The sequence below is a fragment of the Microtus pennsylvanicus genome, chromosome 5 (assembly GCF_037038515.1).
Source record: "Microtus pennsylvanicus isolate mMicPen1 chromosome 5, mMicPen1.hap1, whole genome shotgun sequence".
NCBI lineage: Eukaryota > Metazoa > Chordata > Mammalia > Rodentia > Cricetidae > Microtus > Microtus pennsylvanicus.
The window spans coordinates 97,850,713-97,872,792 of NC_134583.1; the positions used below are offsets into that span (position 1 = coordinate 97,850,713).

The window sequence follows — 22,080 nt, forward strand, 5'->3', positions numbered from 1 at the left end:
GTTAGTTGCCAAGGGAGAAAAATGAGTCAACATTCCTACCCACCTTAATCACAACAATGATCATAATGGCAAGATATTCTGGAATGTATAATGGTGGCACTTACACCCTGAGGGTCACCAACAGTCACCTCATTGGACTAAGGCTTTTTCAATAGGAACAAATTCATGCCTGGCACTTTAAATTTAGCCAACTACCAATGGCTGGTGAGACCATGGAGCCTAAAAGTGAACCTATTATTATTGCCCTTTTATTAACCTAATATAATCACTAATTGCATTTTAAATATTTGTCGTTACATCTGCAGATACATGTTAACTCTCAACCCTCATCAAAAAACTTCTTTTTGCTGCAGAAAACATTAAAGAAAGCTGAAACTCATCAAAATGCAGAGACCAACTGTACCAATTAATACATTTATAATACAAAATCTACCTAAGGCTCAGAAAACATTGAGGAATAGGGCAGAAAGATTTTAAGAAGTTTAGGAATCTGCTGTATGACAGTCTCTTCTAAAAAAAAAAAGATAACAGACACGGGGAGGTTATGAAAAGAAGGTGGATCTGGGATGTACTGGGGATAGGGTGGGGAATGTCATCAAGATATCTTGTACATAATTCTCAAAGGACTAATAAAATATTGTATTATACAAATTACATAAAAATATTTTAAGTAGCTGGATTACTTCGAATAGTCTGTGATTTACACTCATTATAAATTTATACATGTTTAAAAAGAGATCATAAATAATTAAAAAATAAATTCATCAACAATTGGAAAATTTTCCCAGAAACTCAGAATTATTATAAGTAATCATTTACATGGAAGAGTATAATCTTAACAACCAATATCTTAGATCAATTCAAACTTTCCCTAAACACTTTAAACATTAGATCAAGATCTTTTAGGAATATAAATGAAAATTTTTTAAGCATAATTTAAGCAAACCAAATCTAATAGTACTCTAGAAGTTTAATAATTTTAAGGCAAAGAATTATACTAAGAATAGTGTTGTTTAATGTTTGAAACTCTAGATCATTCATCACATTAACAATTTTGTTCATAACCTTTTAATAAAGATAAAAAATTGCAAGAGAAATAAACTAAAATATATGAAATAAATGTCTTTTATTTAAATATAATTGCTGAAATCTACTAGAACACATGGGTCTAATAAAATGGAATATTATATATGAATATTATAATAATTTGTTTTCTAAATGACAGTAATGGATAAACAAAAACAAAAAAAATAATAATAAATTTTATTTTTAAAAAAGGAAAATACTTATAATAGATAAAAAAAACTTTAGGAAAAAATAAGGAGGGATCCCATGATTTATGACTTAGAGGCAGAGTAATCAAGAGCGTATGGTATTGTCATACAAATAAACAGATAAAATTGCCATCCAACTTTGCAGGACAATGACAAACTTTACTCATTCTGGTTGACTGGAACTGTGAATCTGGTAGTAATTTTTTTTCTCTCCATCTCTTTTCCTTTCCATTACCTGAAAACTGGCTTTCCCTGTGAAAAGTACTTGATTTTATTATTTGTATAGTTGTAAACCAAAGATGAGGATATGATTATTTGATAGCTTTGTGGCAACAGAATGTCTATTTTTAATTCTACCTAATATACTGTGTTCTGTTATAAGAGTTTAATACACAATCTTAACTCACCTAACTTATGCTAACATTATGCTTTATTATCATTTATTTACCTGCTGACTACATTGCACTATGAATTTATTAAATAATAGTTATTTTAATATAAACTTTAGCATTTAATATAAAGTCAATATGTATGTAATTACTAGGTCTTGAATGAGTACAATAGTTAAAAATGTACTGTAAAACAATAGGACTGACCAGAAACAAATCAACTATGAAAATATAATACTAAAATTAAATTTTGTTGGAAAATGTGAAAAAAACAAACAGATAAATGAAAAATGGAGAGTTCACCTCTAATATATAAGGCCAGTGAGGACAATCTAAGAAGAAAATATCATCTGCTTTATAGCAACTGAATAACAAAATGGAAAACTTTGACCCTCAAACCTCTCCTCTACATATACAAAGACTTGCTCAAAATGAAAATGCGGTATTCTCCACACACCAGATCTACTTCTCAGGAACCTTATCAGCTGCATATTCTGGTGAGTAAAAAAGTCATATTCTGTTCTTTATTATGCCTATATAAAATTTAAGACTGTGTAAATTATGTACTGTGAACTAAGTTGATGTACAGGAAAGGAAAGAAGGAAGAGAATGAAGTTTTTTGAATAGTAAATCATCCACTACCTTGATGGCTATGAAGACGTATCTTCATGTTAAAACTAAACTTCCTATGCCATTTGTAGTATGTATATCTCAATAAGTCTAATTTTCTTGAGTTTTAATATTTAAAAATATAAACATGCTATATAAAACTAAGCAAAATATGATGCATATTTTTATCAACTACTAAAAACGAAGCAATTCTCTAAGAAATGATAATGTTCCAGTTCTCTTGTCAAAGGAGTGCTGTGCTGATGGGAATCTGAACACTGGCGGTGTGTCTGAAATACTTTGTATTCTTTTGGCAATGATTTACTTGAATATTTCTCTTTTCTGAGATAGGTTTTTTTTTTTTTTTAATGTATTCCAGGCTGGCATCAAACTGACTAAGTAGCCCAGAATGATCCCTGCTGCCCTCCCCTCCAGAGTTCTAAGAGTAAAAAAGTACACCACCATATACAGTATATGAGGTGTTAGGGACCAACTCAGAGCTTCCTACATCCAAGGCAGGCACCCTACAAACTGAGCTACATCCCTGCCTACTTCAAACACATCATAAGAGCTTCTACCAATGTCCTTATTTCATACCTGCACTGGTGAGCGGATTGTTACCTTCTTACTTCCTTCAACTGTGTCAATTTGACAAACAATAGATCTTTCAACTCCAGACTCCCTGTGTCTTACTGTATACAGACGCCGTCCCACTTTTGTTAACGGAATCTTGTCAGCAGCAGAGTGGTTAACAGGTGCTAAATCAAATACAGATGTTCTCAAGTTAATTAAATTTACTCTATAATAATTTCAAATGTATGAAATGAAAAAACAAGTCTTTGAATATAATCAGTACTACAGGATATTATTCACCTAAATCCTCCAAAGCATTTTATCAAAAACACAGCTGAAATATTGTTTTCACTGAGGAGTTTAACCTAAAACCATCATAATTAAGAAAGCAAACAGTAATGAGAGGGATGCTTATGATCAGTAGTTTGCTATCATAATAACTACTGGAGCTACCAAGGTGAGTATAGGTTTCCCTTTTTAATTTTCTAACTCTCCATGTCACGTTTAAGATACAACTTAGATTTCATTAAAGAAAATTTCATATACACTCAGAAAATATGAACATACTATATTGGGAGTAAAATTACTTAATTTACATAAATTTGACTCCCTAGTCTTAAAATTAATTCTCACAGTAAATAAAAGTAATAAGAACACATCATAGACAATGTCCTGATAACACCAATCTGTTAAACATTACTTCATGATGGGAATAGCTACTGATGTATTAATAGCTTTCTGAGTCTAGTTAGATTTTCAGACAGTCTTCCATCAAATACTGCCTTCAGTATCTGATTGAAATATCAGTGAATAAGATTTTATGACAAAGAAATTATATGCAGTTTTTACCTTCAATAAAAATGAGTAACTTGTGAAAAGCAGAACTGACTTCCACATCAATAGGCATAATATTCAAAACAATTTGCAAGGGGCTAGAAAGATGGTCCACTAGTTACGAGGTCTTATTGCTCTTTCAGAAGACCTGGATTCAATTTCCAGTACCAAAATGGCCACTCACAATCATCCATAGCCCCAGTTCCAGGGAATCAAACAAGCAAGTGAAGCACATACAGTCAAAAAGCCAAACATTTGTACACATAAAATAAATCTAAAAAAATTACAAACATAAAGACAGAGAGAGGCAAGGCTTGGTGGCACATGCCTTTAATCCCAGCACTTGGGAGGCAGAGGCAGGTGGATCTCAGTGAATTTGAAGCCAGTCTGGTCTACAGAGCAAGTTCTAGGACAGCCAGGGGTACACAGAGAAACCCTGTCTCAAGCAAACAAACAAAAAACTCAACTAACCAACCAAAACAAAACAGAGATAAATATATGCAATTAATTTATTTAAAAATTTACTCACCTAAAAACATTTGTAAAATATATATTTAGTCATAGCTATAATGGTTACAATATATGACACATCTATCACTGATATGGAAAAGCTGAGTGAGATATACTATCTTTCATCCTTACTCCAAGTTCTAATAATACCATTCTCTGGACAAGCAAAGTCAGAAATTAGAATACCAAGATGTAGTGACTAAAGAAATCAACATACTGGAGAGAAAAATACTGTTCTCGTGTTGGCTTGAATGAGATTGCACCCTCCATAGGCTCTAGCATTTGAATACTTAGTCCCCATTTGGCAGAGCTATTTAAGAAGGATTAGGAGGTGCCATCTTTTGAAAAAAGTGCATCACTGGATGTTGGTTTCCAGGTTTCAAAGCCTCCCACCATTCTCATTTTGTTCTGTTTCTTGCTTGCAGTTCAAGGTGGGAGTGCTCCCCTTGCTAATCAAACCACCATGCCTGTTGCCTCTACTCTGCCATTAGTAGACTCTAACCCACTGGAACCGTAATCCCCAACAAACTCTTTCTTCTGTAAGTTGCATTGGTCATAGTGTTTTTCCTCAGTAATGGAACAGTAATTAACGTAGTCCCCATTGTACTAGAAAACCTTTTTTTTTTTTCAAAAACAGCTGCTAAGGTAGTACAAAGGAGTAAGCTTTTACAAAACAGCTTCACAAATCTCAGAAAGGAAATGTGTCACTTACTGAGGATAATGAAGAAGAGTTTGCTGCTTAGGCTGGTCATTGCACTGAAATGATCACTGTCCTTAGTTCGTACATAATCCATACTTAAACTCTCTTCATTTTTCAGCTCATATGATTTTGCCATAGGAACATTAAGTACATTAAAAGAATCACTTGGTGAAACAGAGACAGTAAGTCCAAGAGAATTTAAAATCATAAATGGTGCTAGATCTCTTAGGAAGACAGCTGACGATCCAGTAGCAGCTTCAGTAAATGCCTAAAAGGGAAAATTTGGAAGAAATGAGAACACTCTAGTATATGAGAAAAGTAACTAGATCAACAACAACTTTACTCATTTAAGGGTCAATGTAAAATACTTCAATATTCAACATGTCAAATATTTGTCTTTTCTTACCTCGACTAAATTATTTAACATCACAAGGCCACACTTGGATAATGTAATGTTTAATTGGTCTTTAGAATAAAAACTTATAACAGTTTTATATTCTGGTACTTTGTAGTTTTCTTCTTCACTATCTGACTCAACGATGGACTCTTTTGCTTTCTTTTTCATCTAAAATGATAAACTAAAATTAGACACAAAAGAATTCGCTTTTAGGAGTATAACATAACTTATTTGCAAAGTAAAAACAAACACCATCAGAAAGAAAGCTATAAATTCCATGGGTTACACTGCCTCAGTGGAGAGCTATGAATTACATGGGCTATATAATGTTCAATGAAATTTCTTGGACATGCCAAGTAATGTCACAAAGCCAAGAGGAGGGAATACTAAAGGAAAATAAATTCTATTGTCTTTGATAATTTGGAAGAAAGAAAAATTTTGAAAATTACTAAGTATATATGGAATCTACAGGTAAATCAAACACATGCACTTCACAACAAATTAGTCAAGAAGAGTAGTATAGTGTACTGGTCATGTTAGCAGATGAGAACGAGGCACTAACATAGTCAGATGGAAGTGGCAGAACAATGCTGGGAAGCAGGAATTTGTGTACTATATACTTCTTTCCAGAATTCAGCAACTCACTGCCCATGTACAGCCTAATCTAAAAACTAACAATAAAACTAGTTAATAAAAATCCGTCATCTGATATAACCTAAATAGTTAAATTAAATCATTTAAATAGGGTAGACTTGCCAAGTTAGTCATATATTTGTTATTTTATCCTACTTTTTTCCCCCCTTGGTTTTTCAAGGCAAAGATTTTGTGTAGCTCTGGCTGTCTTTGAAATCGTTCTGTAGACCAGGATGGCCTTGAACTCAGAAATATTTTATCTTATTTTAGGGCCCTGAAAATTTGTCTACAGATCTACAAGTAGGAGCCCACCATTAGGTAAGAAGTATGCACTAATTTAGATAACACCATGCCTCACAAGCACAATTTCCCCTATTTAAAGGCACTGATTCTCAGGATTACATAAATTCACAATATATTTTAAGCAAATAAACATACAATCTTCAGTAGATTATATAGAGAAGATGAAACAGAGAGGAAGAAAGCAGGGGATTGGGAGTGAGGGGGCAAGTAGGAAGGTATGAACAAGAGGAGGGAGGGAGCAAGAGATGGAAGGAGGGAAGGAAGTCCATTCAGAGAACAAAAGAAGGTGGGACTGACCATAACCTAAAGAACATTGCTGCAGTCTCAGGTCATGGTTAAGAATGGGATCTCTGATGCTCAGTCTGCAGGTCAAAATTTTTACTTTCACTGTAGGGATGTCTATTACATTTCTGGTATTATATGGGCTGGAGCCATGGCTCAGTGGTTAAGAGCACTTGCTATCTTGCAGAGGACCTGAATCTGACTCCCACCACTGACAGGGTGGTTCACAATGGCTTGTGACACCAGTATCAAAGGATCTGATGTCCTCTTCTAGCCTCTGTGGACACCAAGCACGCACACGGTGCACAGACATACATGCAGGCAAAACAATCACAAATGTATTAACAATAAATAAGTTAAAGTGTATAGTGTGATATGGAGATCTTCAAAAACTTTGGAAAGCTTTTTCTTCTAAACTTTTTCAGACTTCAAATATACTCAGATTGAGGATGTTAATAATTAAGCTTTATATATATAAACACACAATACACATATACAGAAGCAGAAAATATATGGAAAAACTATACATCAATTAATTTATAAGCCCAAAACTACTTTAAGAAAATAACACACACATATATACCTTGATTCCAAGATTCCATGGTCTAAAATCATCAGTCTGATCAATTTCTAAGGGTTCCAGTAAAGGTTCCCAAACACCAAACATTTCGTTATAGTAGTGAACCTAATAAGAGAAATTTTCATTTTTTAAATAAAGCATTCTACTATCTAAAATGACTTTTTAAAAAAGATGTATTTATTATGTATATAACATTCTGCCTCCATGTATGCCCGCACGCGAGAAGAGGGCGCCAAATCTCATTACAGATCGTTGTGAGCCACCACATGGTTGCTGGGAATTGAACTCAGGACCTTTGGAAGAGCAGCCAGTGCTCTTAACCGCTGAGCCATCTCTCCAGCCCCCTAAAATGACTTTTTAAATGACACTTCTTACCACCATTCATTTGGGCTGTGCTATTTCTTCCACATAGTAATAGAATAGTAGTTTTCTATTCTACATGTCAATAGTTTTCTATATATACTCCTTACATACTTTCTTCATCTGACTTAGAGACCAAATTCTACCTTCACATTTTAGCACCGCCCCCTTTGACATTTATTTATTTACACGTGTGTACACATATTTCAATGAGAGAACACTTGTATGAGTCAGTTCTTTCCCTTTTCACCATGTGGTGAACTAACTTCCAATAAGCCTTCCTGCAAACCCACAACCCCTTCTAATGCACTTTTCCTTGGTCTCTCTCCTGGGCCAGCAGCAAATCCTGCATTCATCTATCACAAATTACTAACACTTGAAAACTTGCCAGTCTAGCACCACCGACTAGTGTGCTGGTGGTAACATGGCGAGCTTTCCTACCATCCACATAGCTTTGGGATTTGAATGCCTGTGCCTGTCGAATAGCCCAGATAAAGTCCTCTACAAAATACACAATTTGAAAATCTGCAGTGTAGTCCTAATGCATTACTGTGTTAGTACATAATTCTGTATCATTTCATATAAAAATAGAAGCTTTTAAATTTTCAGCTTCACTTTTAAAAGGTAGACTACCAGATTGCTTTGGAAAATTATGAAGTACAATAATTTTAAGAATTATTGGAGATGATTATATATAATTTTTCTGTTTCTGAAGTGCTGGCATTAAAATTAATACTAACACACATTAGGCATGCATCCAACTACTAATCTATATTCCCAGCCTCTTTCTTAAATTAATTTTATCTTAAATATCAATGGAAATAGTTTTATAAATTCTGAGGTAAAACATATTTACTCTGATTCTTTTTTTCTCTTTAAAAGTTTTGGGAGAGTTTGGGATTAGAGTCCAGTGTCTCACACATGCTAAGCAACCACTCTACACTTCAAGTACATCCTCAGTAGAGACACTTTAAAAACTCAAAGACCTTACCCAGTATTCATAAATTTAATCTACCCTTTCAAAGAAAAAATATAACTCAATCTTAGTTCTTAAAATTTTTTTTGTTTTTTCTTGAGACAGGGTTTCAAAAATCAGAATTTTTAATCATGACAACTATCTACTGATAAATCACAAAAATCAGAATTTTTAATCATGACAACTATCTATTGATAAATCACTTTCAAAAAGATTTTATTTTTATTTATATGTATGTATGTGTATTTGTGTGAATGTCTGCCATGTGGGTCCCTGTGTACAAAGAGGACCCCAGAGCTATAGGCAGTTGTGAGCCGCCTGATCTGGACTCTGGGAACCAGATTCTGAGTCTTCGGAAAAACAAGACGCTCTAGCTGCTGGGCTGTCTCTCTAGATCCTAATGCACCACCTCTGAAGCTCAGAAAAATCAGCTGAAATATAAAATATGGATATGTAATTTGAAATTTAAAGTAATAAATATATATAAGCAACCACTGAAGGGCATAAATGTGTAAGCTTTCTTCTAATAGGTTTAAAGTCAGTATCATTATTTACAATAAATTCAACTTAAAAGTGACATAAGATCCCAGAATATTCTATGTGAAGCATCATAAAACCTGAAAAATTATATACACACTTACTTCCAGCTCAAGCTGACAGTGGAGATTTATTAAAGTACTCCAGTTTTTGCTTTCCCCCAAAAAGCGTGACTTTGCCAACAGCATCGGCACTGTTCTATGACCAATTCCAGCTTCGAGAACTATAAAAATAGAATCAATATTCAAGTTCAGTGTCTCTCCTCCTGGAATCAATTCATTTGATGGAACTACTTTTTCTGTTTCATTGGATTCTTCAAGAAACCACATTTTCAGATTCTTAGTATCCTGCTTGTCCCATAAATGTGCTATGGAAGAGGTGTTTTCTTCTGGGATTGTTTCCTTAGTTGTATAAAGTGCTGAAGTAATAGTTATTATGGTATTTATGATAACTGGTGAAACCTAAATGGAGAAAACAATTTAAAAATTGATTACATACATTTGCTGAATGAACATGGAGAATTAAGACTAAACACTGAAAGGCACTACTGCATAATAGATATAATTTTCTGCAACAAAAATATTTAGATACGTTTGTTAAAATATTTGTAAATCTTATTACTATTACACCAACTAGATATGATAATCACATGTATACTAGATATCAACTATAAAAGTTTAGTCAAAATAAAGCATTTATCATAAAATTTACAATAATATCTTATAAAATTAATATATATATATACTTCCAAAAATATATGTATACATTTTGTCAACCAGGGTCTATCCTTGGCCCTGTGACTGCTACACAATAAGATCAGTCCTTTTTCTGATGGTGATGGCAATGGTTAGACAGAGTCTAAATTGTCCAGGCTGGCTCTGTACTTCAGGCAGGACTGGAACTTATGATTCTTATATTTTGGACTCTTGAGCAGCTAAGACAGACGTACCACCAAATCAATTTTTTTTTCTGAATACGCAGTTTTATATCCACCAGCCCTAATGGGCTAGACGATTTGTAGCACCATGGAAAACGCATAGCAGACCACAGAGGTACAACAGCACACAGGGGACAGATACTCCACAGATTATGGCTGGGAGTTATGGTAGAAAAAGAGCTTTGGACTAAAGTAGAGGTGGTGATAAACACATTTACAAAAGGAAACAAGCTGGAAGTCGGCCTGTTCATGAGGTTCACTCAGTCCGCAGTCACAAAATGACAGTAATTTTTAAATTATTGACTAAAATCTTAGTACATCCCATGCACATATAGCACCAGTTTAAAAAGAATTATTAAAGACCTCCAGCACCATGTCGCTCACCCTGAAAGTTCATTTTTTAAAATATTTATTTATTTATTTATTATGTATACAATATTCTGTGTGTATGCCTGAAGGCCAGAAGAGGGCGCCAGACTTCTTTACAGATGGTTGTGAGCCACAATGTGGTTGCTGGGAATTGAACTCAGGACCTTTGGAGGAGTAGGCAATGCTCTTAACCACTGAGCCATCTCTCCAGCCCCTGAAAGTTCATTTTTTATCACAAATCAGAAGAGTGATAAACACTGATGGGGAAATTCAGTAAAATACAAGATTGGCAAACTGTAAAAGGTCTACTGTGTTCTCAGGAACCTATCAGCTCAGCAGTTTCTGCCTCTGAGAGGACCAACACCCAGGAGTGAGAGGCCAAAGGCAGGGCTCAGGCCCCATGGCCAGGCTACACTCTGTTTCTAGTACTAAGCAACTGCCATACACAGCATTTGGAGTGTGTGACTACAACCCCAGCTCCCGAAACTAACCAGGCTCCACTGGTGGTGGGTTAGCTTCTCACGTAGAAATCAGCACATCTGCCTTTTCCTACTCTGGTTCTTACTAACATGCCCTTCTGAGGCTTTAAAAGGGATAAGGTCATATATAGGTTTGCACAGTCAAGAATCAGCTATAAATATTCAGACTGTTGCGTTTTAAAATTACACCAAACTGACTTCCCAAAGAAAACCCGTTTCTTCATAAATCAAATATAGTATATAAAAAGCTAGAATGATGGGTAATTCAAATACAAAACTCAGGTACAAAACAGCCCATTTTTTCCTTCCAAACTACACAGGCTCATACAGTTGACTCTACCGTACAGACAGCTGCTCCACACAGAATTACACCCTAGCGTAAGGAACTATTCTAAGTCTTCAGGAGACCGAGGCTCGAGGTCCTGCCGATTGCCTTAAAACTGCAGCACCGGGCAGAGCTGGGAAGCGCCGACATCAAGCATGGCTTCCTTCCTACTCGCATGTCCCACAGATACTGAACGACGGGGTCTGGTCTGTGCACGGCTGCGCCATCCACTGCCAATTTGCAATGTCGCCGGGAGCCGCTTCTCCTCTCAGCTCCGCACTCTTGGCTGTTAGCCCATTGGAAGGAAGGCTGCAGGGTTCACTATCACGCGGGTTTCCGCTGTACGCACTGCCGTCCGCTGCTTCGTAGCCCGGGTCATACTTCTCTTCCTTAACAGCCATCTTCTTCGCATCCTCTTGTGCGAGCTGCAGGTCAAACGTGTACTGCACTTCCTGAACGTCCGTGTTCCGTTCAATGCCCTTCAGCTGGTCTCTCAAGTCCTTCAGCTTAATGTAGTACTGCACCTTGTCCTGGCGCGAGGAAACTGGGCACACCTGGCACTGGAAGACGGCATGACGTAGCAGAGGGTTTCTGTGTCTGGATCTTGTGGGGTTGAAGCCCAAATTCCAAGTTCTTAACCTTTACTCCAAAAACTTCCTTATTGAAAACTTCATAAATACATTTTCCATTAAACACCGCTATTCGTGGCTGGTATTTCTGCAGTTTCTGCACTAGGATTCGTTCTCCTTCCCGGAATTCTTACTGGACAGATCCTTGCTGCCTGGCGTCGTCCACCATGTTGGTGAAGCCGATGCCATAATTCCCAGGTAAGGAGTGGTCATCCATGTGGTTCAGCTGAACCTCACTCAGTCCTGACATGAACAGACACTTCCAGAAATGGTTCCCAGGTCCAGGGTAGTGGTGCCCTTTGTAAGCAGCCATCAGTCCTGGGTTGATGCCAATGATCACAATGTCCAGATTGAAGGTCAAGATGTCGGGCAGTGTCTTGGTGAGCAGCTCAGCTTCAGAAACCCCGTTGAAGCGGTCCACTTTCCGCTTCACTTTAAACGCGTCAGTAATCTTCTCTTGCTTCTCTTTTGACTTTGTAGACTTGCCAGATCTTTTTGACCCAGCAGGTTTTTTGGGTTCCACGGGGTCCTGGGGTTCTGATGCTCTGGTTTTTCTTTTCCTTCTCTTTGGAGCCTCTGGTACAGGTTCAGGTTCCGGGGCAGGAGCTTCTGCTGGCATCTGCTGGTCAATCGTCACCGCCATGTTGGGAGTTTCGACCATCCTTTGTTGAAATGGAAAGGAGCGAAAACCCTGACCCTACTCCAGAGAACAGCACGCGATCGGGGGGTGGCCGGCGGACCCCACCAAATCAATTTTAAGTGTTTATGTTTTTTGTTTGCTTGTTTGTTTGTTTTTCAAGACAGGTTTCTCTGTAGTTTTGGAGCCTGTCCTGGAAACTAGCTCATGTAGGCCAGGATGGCCTTGAACTCAGAGATCTGCTTGTCTCTGCTGGGCTTAAAGGCACACTCCACCACCACCCAGCTAAGTGTTTATGTTTTAACTTACCTTTAGTGTAAGAGATTTTACTGATATGTCAATTATTTGTGGATCTGTTCCTATCTGAGTAGCCTGGTAAAACAAGTCACAAGGCTGTAAAACCTATAAGATAAAAATTATTAAATCAACACAGTATTGTTATAAAAATAAAGTATAAGCAAAAATACTAGCATAATACTAATATTAAAATGCAAATGAAGCATTCATCTCCCATACCCCAATTCTGATATTTATTTAAATTAGTCTATGAACTTCACAGTAAGCTCTTGAGATCTGCAGGAATGGTAAGCAAAATATTTACAAATGTTGGGCGTGAGTACATAAGCTGGTCATACATCCATCACTGAGAATCTTCAGCATTTTTATCTCATTAGACTCTGGCACACACTAATGACACGGAAGTTTTGCAATGTATGACAGCAACCTATCAGACGGATCCAATGATCGGTGCATTATATCAATGCTATTACTTTAATTCTCAAAGTTATTGTAGTAACATTGATAAGAGCATCTTATTGGTCATTTACTCTGGCCTAGAAAAAACTATTCTATAAGCAGGTCTAGGGAGAGACTGGGGTGATAAGGAACTGAAGCCTCCTACCAACAGCTAAGCAAATGAGTTCAGAGGAAGGACATTTCAGAACTATACCCAAGGTGACAGTCTTTACTGTAATTGCAAGAGAGATAATACACTTGGATTACTCATTTACACATATCCTAGGTTCATGACCCTAGACATTTTCAGCAAATGCAGAATTTTTCCTATATTTATTTTGTAAGGGTTAAGTCCTATCAGCTAAATAGCACATCATCCTCATTGTATTTCACTGGTCCTGTTGGTAAGAATAAGTACACTTAATTCCTTCTGAAAGTTCACTAGGTGGGGCTGGAGAGCACTGGTTGCTCTTCTAGAGGTCCTGAGTTCAATTCCCAGCACCCACATGTGGCTCACACCCATCTGTAATGAGATCTGGTGCCCTCTTCTGGCATGTAGGCACACATGCAGAGGAACAGTGTATACATAATAAATAAATAAATAAACAAACAAATAAATAAAAAAGAAAGTTCACTAGGTGAATGTAGAGCTTTATCTGACATGTTTAGGGAACATTGATAAGAACATTCAAAACCCCAAGAAGCAACATGGACGATGTTCTCAAAATGTATATAAAGTTTGTGAATAAAAATTCCAGAAAATGAATTGTATGTGCAGAGTCTGATGATTTGATTAGAATTTCAGTATTGTGAAGGGATTGGAATGTTGCAGTTCAAAGTGCAATTACCTTATCTTGGGCTAGTTCTAGACCTCCAGAACTCCATGGCCATCTCTGTGTTTAAACTAACATTCTATAAATAATAATAATAATACCTTTTCATTGTAGAAAACCACTGGCTTCCACCCACTACTCTGTTATGGACCTTCTACCTACGTGCAGTCCTACATGGGAGTATAACTCCTAGTCCTTCAAAGTCATACAGGTCATACATGCCAAAAGGGCAAGGTGAATGGAAGATTGTGTCATAATCTAAAGAGAAGTGAATATGGACTCCACTTTCTGTTTTCTCTATTTTCTTAGTGATGACAGAGAACTATAAAAACAGTCAATTTTAAATCATAATCATTAATAAATATTGACTTAAAATTAACTGGGTATGGTAGTACATTTAGTGATTCCAGCACTCAGGAAGCTAAAGCAGAAACCTATGAGATCATGACCAGCCTGGGCTATGTGATAAGATCCTCCTAAAGTAAGTTTCTATTTTTAGTTAATCATAAGGGGAATATTTATACTTTCATTCTTCCTTTAGCAGCCTCAACATTTTGTGATTGTATTTCAGATTACTGAGAATCTTTAAAGACAAAAAGAATAAAATTCACAGACTGGAGAAACAGGTCAGTGGAAAAGTATGTGCCTAGTACTTGAATTTCATTTCCAATCCTGGAAAACCAAGTATTTTATTAAAGAGTAAAATTCAAGTATCAAGTATGTAAAAGTAAAGAGCTGAAACATTAAGTAAGTTATAAGTAAAATCACATTATTGCGGGAAAAAATCCACCCCCATATTAAAATAATAAAACTGAAACACAATTTTAAAAATAAGAAAGTAATAGGTGTAACTTAAAGGTCAAACAGCATTTTCACACTGACGTAGTTAGAACCGCAAAGAAAAATGCTATTTAAAAGTGTAAGGATGAAACTAAGTCCTTAGAATGTTCCTCTAAATGAAGACTATCTGGAAAAATGCAACAGCACTCTAACTTCTGTCCTCCATTAGAAAGAAAGTTACTGTTGTCATGAACAAGACTGGGAAGAAGGCAGTTACTTCCTGAAGAAGTTACAGTAACCCCCAAATAACTTGTAATTGAATTAGACAATGAACTCACAGTGGTGATTTTGCCCTTTCTCTTGGCTGGAAGAAATGGGCATGCTCTGACTTGGAGATCTTTAATGGCAGCGGTTACTGTACTGCTTTCAGGGTCACTTTTACAGCAAATTTCACACTGTGTTGTAATGACTAACGCAGGAGCATCATTCCTTGTCATGTCAGCCACAAAGACAATCTCAGGGTTTTTTATTAGAATATTTATTTCCCACTTCCCTAAATCCTGTGCAGGTTCTAAAATAGAAACAAACGTATACATATTAATTACACATATTACTTATGAAGAGTTAAGAGGAATAGCTAGTTACGTCACTCAAAGTGAAATATTAAAAAACATTTATTATGTATTTCTTTTGAGATAGGCAATGCCCCCCCCCCCCACCGCAGGGACGGAACTAGAACTACCTTTGTATATGCTATGCACATGCTCTGCCATCAAACCTCCATTTACTTACAGAAATATGAATCAAACTATGGGCAAAGTCTCTACTGTTTAATGGTAGAACTGGATCTAAATCGATTTCAAATTCTCAACACTCTTTAAACTATATCATATTGAATATGTAAAAGAAAACAGAAAAATTGTATGCTAAAACCTAGAAGGGAATATAAAAGTTAATGAGTACTTTAAATTCAAACACTATATTTAACTTAAAGAACAACACTTGATTCATTACTTCTCCTGCTTGTTACTGACTGCAGAGAACAACTACTTGCAAATCTCATACTCAGACCTTCAAACACCGAAGGCAGGCAGAGTGGAACAGACTGCTCATCCCAGCAGTGAGGCAGGAGGATTAGGAGTTCCTCAGCTTCAGAAGTAAGTTTGTGTTAACAGTAAAGTTTGCTTCAGAACTAAGTTTAAGGACAGCAAAAACCACATGAGACCCTTTAACGAAAATACAAATTCAAAACACTACAAACTGCAGCCAAGAGGTGGTGGTACAATCCTTTAATCCTAGCACTCTAGTAGCAGAGCCACCTGAATCTCTGAGTTCGAGGCCAGCCTGGTCTCTAGAGAGAGAGAGAGAGTTCCAGGACAGCCAAGGCCACACAGAGAAATCCTGTCTCGGAAAACAAAACAAACAAAAAATCAAAAAGTTATAATTCACTTATTTTATTATTTTTATTTATTATTTACATACATATAGACTTTTAATTTATTAATGTGTTTACTCTAAACATTGAGAAGACTAATTGAGGTAACTATAGCTGCAGTAATAAGACATTAATATTTTTATGTGGTAACTAACCTTCTTTAGAAGTCCATGCTTGGACACTGGTTTCTAAAGCCGTACTAGTCATGTAGGCATCAAAAAAGACATGTGCAACAGTCATCAGAAACTCCACACTTGCACAAACATACATCTCTTGCACAACTGCGTCAGTCACAAAAGCATCTCTGATTCTTCTATACTTTACATCCACCATGTCCTTTTTGTCAAACCCAAGTGTCAGTCCTATCATTCTGAAAATCAAAGACAATTTCGCATGTATGGGTAATTTAAAATAACCAAACATACCAATAAAACTTAAAGACCTGTCTATCCTTTTACTGACAGCAAACAAATATTCTGTGAGCATGTCTTTTGAAGAATAATGAACTTATAAAACTTCAGGTATATAACTTTTCACAATGGGAGAAAATCTATTTGAGAAATTATAAGAGTTCTGTATGTCAGTTTATATTTTCTTCTTGATTTCATACATTTCCCATCTAACTACACTAGTTAGTTCTATGTATTCAATAAACTCACCAACATTTCAAACATGAAAAATACCATGATGTACTGAAGTTCTCTAGACCACTTATGAATACACATAAAGGTAATTTTGAGTATAAGTTCTATAAAAACGAAGAATCTTTCTTTCCTCAATAGCTCAAAATTATGATAATACATACCTAGGTGTGGCTTTTATGACATGAGGCCTTTTATCATCTAAAATACAGTTTTTTAATGAGAATGAACAGAATGTAGAGCCATCTGTATACAGTTTCAAACTACTTATAATATTCTCCAATTTAAATTCAGCAAGTTTCAGAGAAGGATCACGAACATCTGTAAAGAAGGCCTGTGAAAAAGAAATCCACATCAAAACTACACAGAAACATAGGATTAACGTATACTTTGGGCTATAACTATCTACAAGTCATGACATTGGCTTTTATGAAATATCAGATCCATAATTTTATTTCTCTTGTTAACTTTTATGTATTTATTTTTTTTGGTTGCTGAGGGAGGGCTACCTGCATAGCCTTGGCTGTCCTGTAACTTCCTTTACGGTTCATGCTACCCTTGAACTCTCACAGGCCTGCTTGCTTCTCCCTCCAAGAGCTGAGATTAAAGTGTTTGCCACCATACCCGGCCCTTCTCTTTTTATTTTCTGGATGCTAAACTAACCCTGTGTATGGTCTTCTGTATGCTAAGCAAACTTTACTATTCAACATTGTAAGCCCCAAATTCTCAATTTTCAAAAAGCTATCTAAAGAAAAGGTCAAAAAAATATGTACTACTTTCAAATTGTTTTTCATATTTTTTGCTTTATGAAACATGTCACTTAAAAATGAAAATGTAGGAATTATTACTGAAAATAACAACCTTTATCCAAAAGAACATACACTATAAAATATACACAAAATATTAAAACTATTATTTAATAAATAGTGATATATGCTTTATTTACATAATTTCTTTTAAATCTAGACATAGTTTCTCTTCTTCAGTGTACCTGTTCAGGCCCTGGACTGTAAAGTGCCATGGTGAGGTAATCAGTCCTGAAACTAACGTTCAGAGTAGTGTTAACCTGAGAGGCCTGGGGGTGGACCTCCACCACAGCAGCTGTCACCATGGTACCTGCCACAGAATGAAAAACGATTAGAAGAGCAGATAACTGAAACACACACGAGATACACCAAATTACTAATTACATGAGTGCAGTAAAATGATATTCAAGAAAGTTCAAAGGTTTCGAAAATTTAACATGGAAGTCTAGATTAACATTTTTTCTTCAGAGGCAGGTGAATCTGAGTTCAAGGCCAGTCTGGTCTAAAGAATGAGTTCTAGGACAGCCAAAAACACACACAAATACACACACAAATACACACACACACACACACACACACACACACACACACACACTCACATCCTGTCTCAAAAACAAAACAAAAAATTTTAAGGTAACATTCTTTCTTAAGTGGAGAGAAAGAATTAAACACTTAGAGCTTGTAATCTTGGGGATTACAATTGTACTTTCATAATATTGGAATCATGAACATGGGGCTTATTTTAGAGATTAAATAAAGTATAAAGCAAATACACACACACACACATACAGCATCTAACAGTTTATATTCAATTTGTTCTTTAAAGATACCTAGACAAAACAATGTAATTTAGATGTCAATTTAAAACTTTTTCTAATAGGAATTCAAAATTTTTTTCTACACTTAAATTTTAAATCAAAATATATACACATGTATATATTAATTAGGCTTATAATACAAACACAATAATTCTTTGTTTTCACTTAATGTAACTCCAGACAAAAGTATCACTATATAAGGCAATTTGTATTAACTGATTTATACATAAACTTATATAAAAGAAATATGTATGCATCAACTAAATAATTTAAATAATACTTTAAAAGATCTATTTTAATGTTGTGTATATGAATGCTGTGCCTGTATGTCTGTGTACAATGTGCACGCAGTGCACACAGAAGCAAGAAGAGAACACTAATTTCCCTGCAACTGTAGTTAGAGAATTGTAAGCGGTCACGTGGGTCCTGGGAAATTGAACTGGGATCCTCTGGAAGAGTAGCCATTCCATTTCATCTATGTTAATCATATTTCCTCATTCTCCTACTTGTAGTCTGTACTATTCTATTGAAAACTGATACTAAGAATTTATACTTTCTTGTTTGACTAGTCTTGCTTGAGAGACTATCAATTTTATTAGACTTTCTAATTAAAAAAAAAACCCTACTTTTTTTGGCATTTTCATGTTTATGGGCACATGTTGGTTTCTGTGCCCTGAACTTGGGTCAACTCAGGTATCCAGGCTTGCTTGGTAAGCATCTGTCTACTAGACCTCCTTGTTGACCCTTAAAAATTAAGAATTTTATCATTTTCTTCACCTGCTGATCTACAGTTAGTGATAATTATTTTTGTATTTACTCAAATTGACTCAGTCTTTCTCTGTCATACCCTGCACTCTTGAGTGACTTTCAGTAGACAGGGACAAGAAAGCAGCTCTAGGAAACAGAGCTCCTTGGTTGAGAGAAGGCCATCTACAAAGGGATTGCCATACATAGTTCTTCATGTGCTGACTACAGTTTTCAAAGGTGATTTACAGTTCTTCATGTTACAGCTCCTTATACTACTGCCTCTGCTAACATCACTAAGGTATCTCTCCAATACAAACACATTCTCTTATCTCACATGTGAATAATTTAATACCAAATCATGTAAATGTTAGTGTACTTCAGTTCTGTACCATTGTAGCAAATATTTAAGAACAGAAGCTATTTTAATTTATCATGTGCATATGTAGTTGCTTTTCTATATATATTTTATGAAATCTATCCTTTTTCTCCTGCTCTTTCTCTTGCATTATTAGGGAACAATACCAGGGTCTTGTGTATACTACCAACGCACTCTATCCCTGAGCAACACTTTGGGTCTCTTTTTTGGAGACATTATTCCACTTAGCTCCCTGCGAGCATTCTGAGTGAAATAAATGTAATAACCCAACACTGTATTATAGAAACCATAAAGCAGCTTTCCCTGGCGTGATTCCGTCCTGCGTGCCTCTTTTGAGAAGCAGCAGGCAGTACCCTTCGTCCGACTTCTCTGCCACCTGAGAACACGCCTACACCTCACGGAAGACTCAACGGACATGGACACGAGCCCTCTAAGGCCTCAGAACTACCTTTTCGGCTGTGAACTAAAAGCCAACAACGATTATCACTTTAAGGTAGATAATGATGAGACTGAGCACCAGTTATCACTAAGAACGGTTAGTTTAGGTGCTGGGGCAAAAGACGAATTACACATCGTAGAGGCAGAAGCAATGAACTATGAAGGCGGTCCAATTAAAGTAACACTGGCAACTTTGAAAATGTCTGTACAGCCAACAGTTTCTCTAGGGGGATTTGAAATAACACCCCCTGTGGTCTTAAGATTGAAGTGTGGTTCTGGGCCTGTGCACATTAGTGGACAGCATCTAGTAGCTGTAGAGGAAGATGCAGAGTCAGATGAAGAGGAGGAGGATGTAAAGCTGTTGAATATGCCTGGAAAGCGATCTGCTCCTGGAGGTGGCAACAAGGTTCCACAGAAAAAAGTAAAACTTGATGAGGATGATGATGAAGATGATGAGGATGATGAAGATGATGATGATTTTGATGATGAGGAAGCTGAAGAAAAAGTTCCAGTGAAGAAATCTGTATGAGATACCCCAGGCAAAAATGCACAAAAATCAAACCAACAGCCGGGCGATGGTGGCGCACGCCTTTAATCCCAGCACTCGCAGCACTCGGAGCACTCGGGAGGCAGAGGCAGGTGGATCTCTGTGAGTTCGAGACCAGCCTGGTCTACAGAGCTAGTCCCAGGACAGGCTCCAAAGCCGCAGAGAAACCCTGTCTCGAAAAACAAAACAAAACAAAAAAAAAAAATCAAACCAACATGGAAAAGACTTAAAACCATCAACACCAAGATCAAAGGGTCAAGAGTCCTTCAAAAAACAGGAAAAAACCCCTAAAACACCAAAAGGACCTAGTTCTGTAGAAGACATTAAGACAAAAATGTAAGCAAGTATAGAAAAAGGTGGAAGCCAAGTTCATTAATTGTGTGAAGAATTGCTTCCGGACGACTGATCAGGAGGCTAGTCAAAGATCTCTGGCAGTGGAGGAAGTCTCTTTAAAGAAAATGGTTTAAACAGTTTGAAATATTCCGTCTTACTTAATTTCTGTAACAGTACAGAAATATATCTGGCTGTCCTTTTTATAATGCAAAGTGAGAACTTTCCCCACTGTGTTTGATAAATGCTGTCCGGGTTCCATTGCCAAGAATGTGTTGTTTAAAATGCCTGTTTAGTTTTCAAGGATGGAGCTCCACCCTTTATTTGGTTTTAAGTATGTATGGAATGTTATGATAGGACATAGTAATAGTGGTGGTCAGATGTGGAAATGATAGGGAGACAAATATACATGTGAAATAAACTAAGTATTTTCATAAAGTAAAAAAAAAAAACCCAAAGCATTGTGAATTCCTTTTCAAAGAAATTGAATTTCTAACCTAATCATATGGACAATTTTGGGATCCTTATTAAATGTATTCCTGGGTTACATTTTTGATATCATAGTTTCTTCTTTCCTAATTCTTAATTTATGTTGCTTGAATATATTTTTAGAATAATTTCTTTAGGAGAAAATCTGGAAGATTTTGAGTCAACTATAAGTTATTAAAACAGAATTATTTTGTTTTCACATTGAGGAGTAATATTTGACCATGTATAGAATCCTAGCTTCAAAATCACATTGTTTAAATTTTGAAATACTGTTCCATTGTCTTTTATAATCCAGCGGTCCTACTTCAACAGGTTTACTGAAAAAGCAACAATAACAAAAATCAATTATCCTTCCGGTTCTTTTGGAAGTCTATAATAGGCAGCCTGTTTTTCTCTGAAATTTTAAAAATCTACTTTTTTTTAGGCCTAATGTTTCAGAAAATTGTGTTTACATGTGTGTCTTATTAATCAGTCTGCTTAGACCTGTGTGTTCTCTATGGCTGAGAACAGGAGTCACAAATCTGGAGGGTTAGAGCTAGTTACTTTTCTAAAGGTTTTCTTCCATTGTCTCAGTTATTTCTACCACTGAAATCTAGCTTACTGGGACTGGAACTGCTGAACTGAAATATCAGTCTTAGTTTTTTCTCATTTGTCCATCCCTATTGTTCTCTCTTTATACTATAGGCGATTATTTCAGGTCATATTCTTGAATACTTATATTTTAACCCTATAGTTATTATTATTATTTTTTAAAAATAAGCAATCATAGTTC

The 22,080-nt window shown here is 36.1% G+C and overlaps 1 protein-coding gene and 2 pseudogenes across 4 annotated transcripts in view; 1 reads left to right on the top strand and 2 right to left on the bottom strand.

Moving 5' to 3' along the window:
- Vps13a (vacuolar protein sorting 13 homolog A) overlaps positions 1-22,080 on the bottom strand; it is a 194,218-nt gene that overhangs the window by 80,772 nt on the left and 91,366 nt on the right. For all 4 annotated transcript variants that reach the window (XM_075973636.1, XM_075973640.1, XM_075973637.1 and 1 more), the window contains 10 exons: positions 17,749-17,873; positions 16,922-17,091; positions 16,272-16,486; positions 15,020-15,252; positions 12,643-12,735; positions 9,062-9,418; positions 7,088-7,189; positions 5,296-5,454; positions 4,902-5,157; positions 2,870-3,030 (listed from right to left, as the gene is read on the bottom strand). In XM_075973636.1, coding sequence (XP_075829751.1) covers positions 2,870-3,030; positions 4,902-5,157; positions 5,296-5,454; positions 7,088-7,189; positions 9,062-9,418; positions 12,643-12,735; positions 15,020-15,252; positions 16,272-16,486; positions 16,922-17,091; positions 17,749-17,873 — 1,871 coding nt within the window. The remainder of the gene's footprint in view (positions 1-2,869; positions 3,031-4,901; positions 5,158-5,295; positions 5,455-7,087; positions 7,190-9,061; positions 9,419-12,642; positions 12,736-15,019; positions 15,253-16,271; positions 16,487-16,921; positions 17,092-17,748; positions 17,874-22,080) is intronic.
- Positions 10,849-12,417, bottom strand: LOC142851143 (G/T mismatch-specific thymine DNA glycosylase pseudogene; annotated as a pseudogene).
- LOC142851144 (nucleophosmin-like) lies at positions 19,865-20,942 on the top strand (annotated as a pseudogene).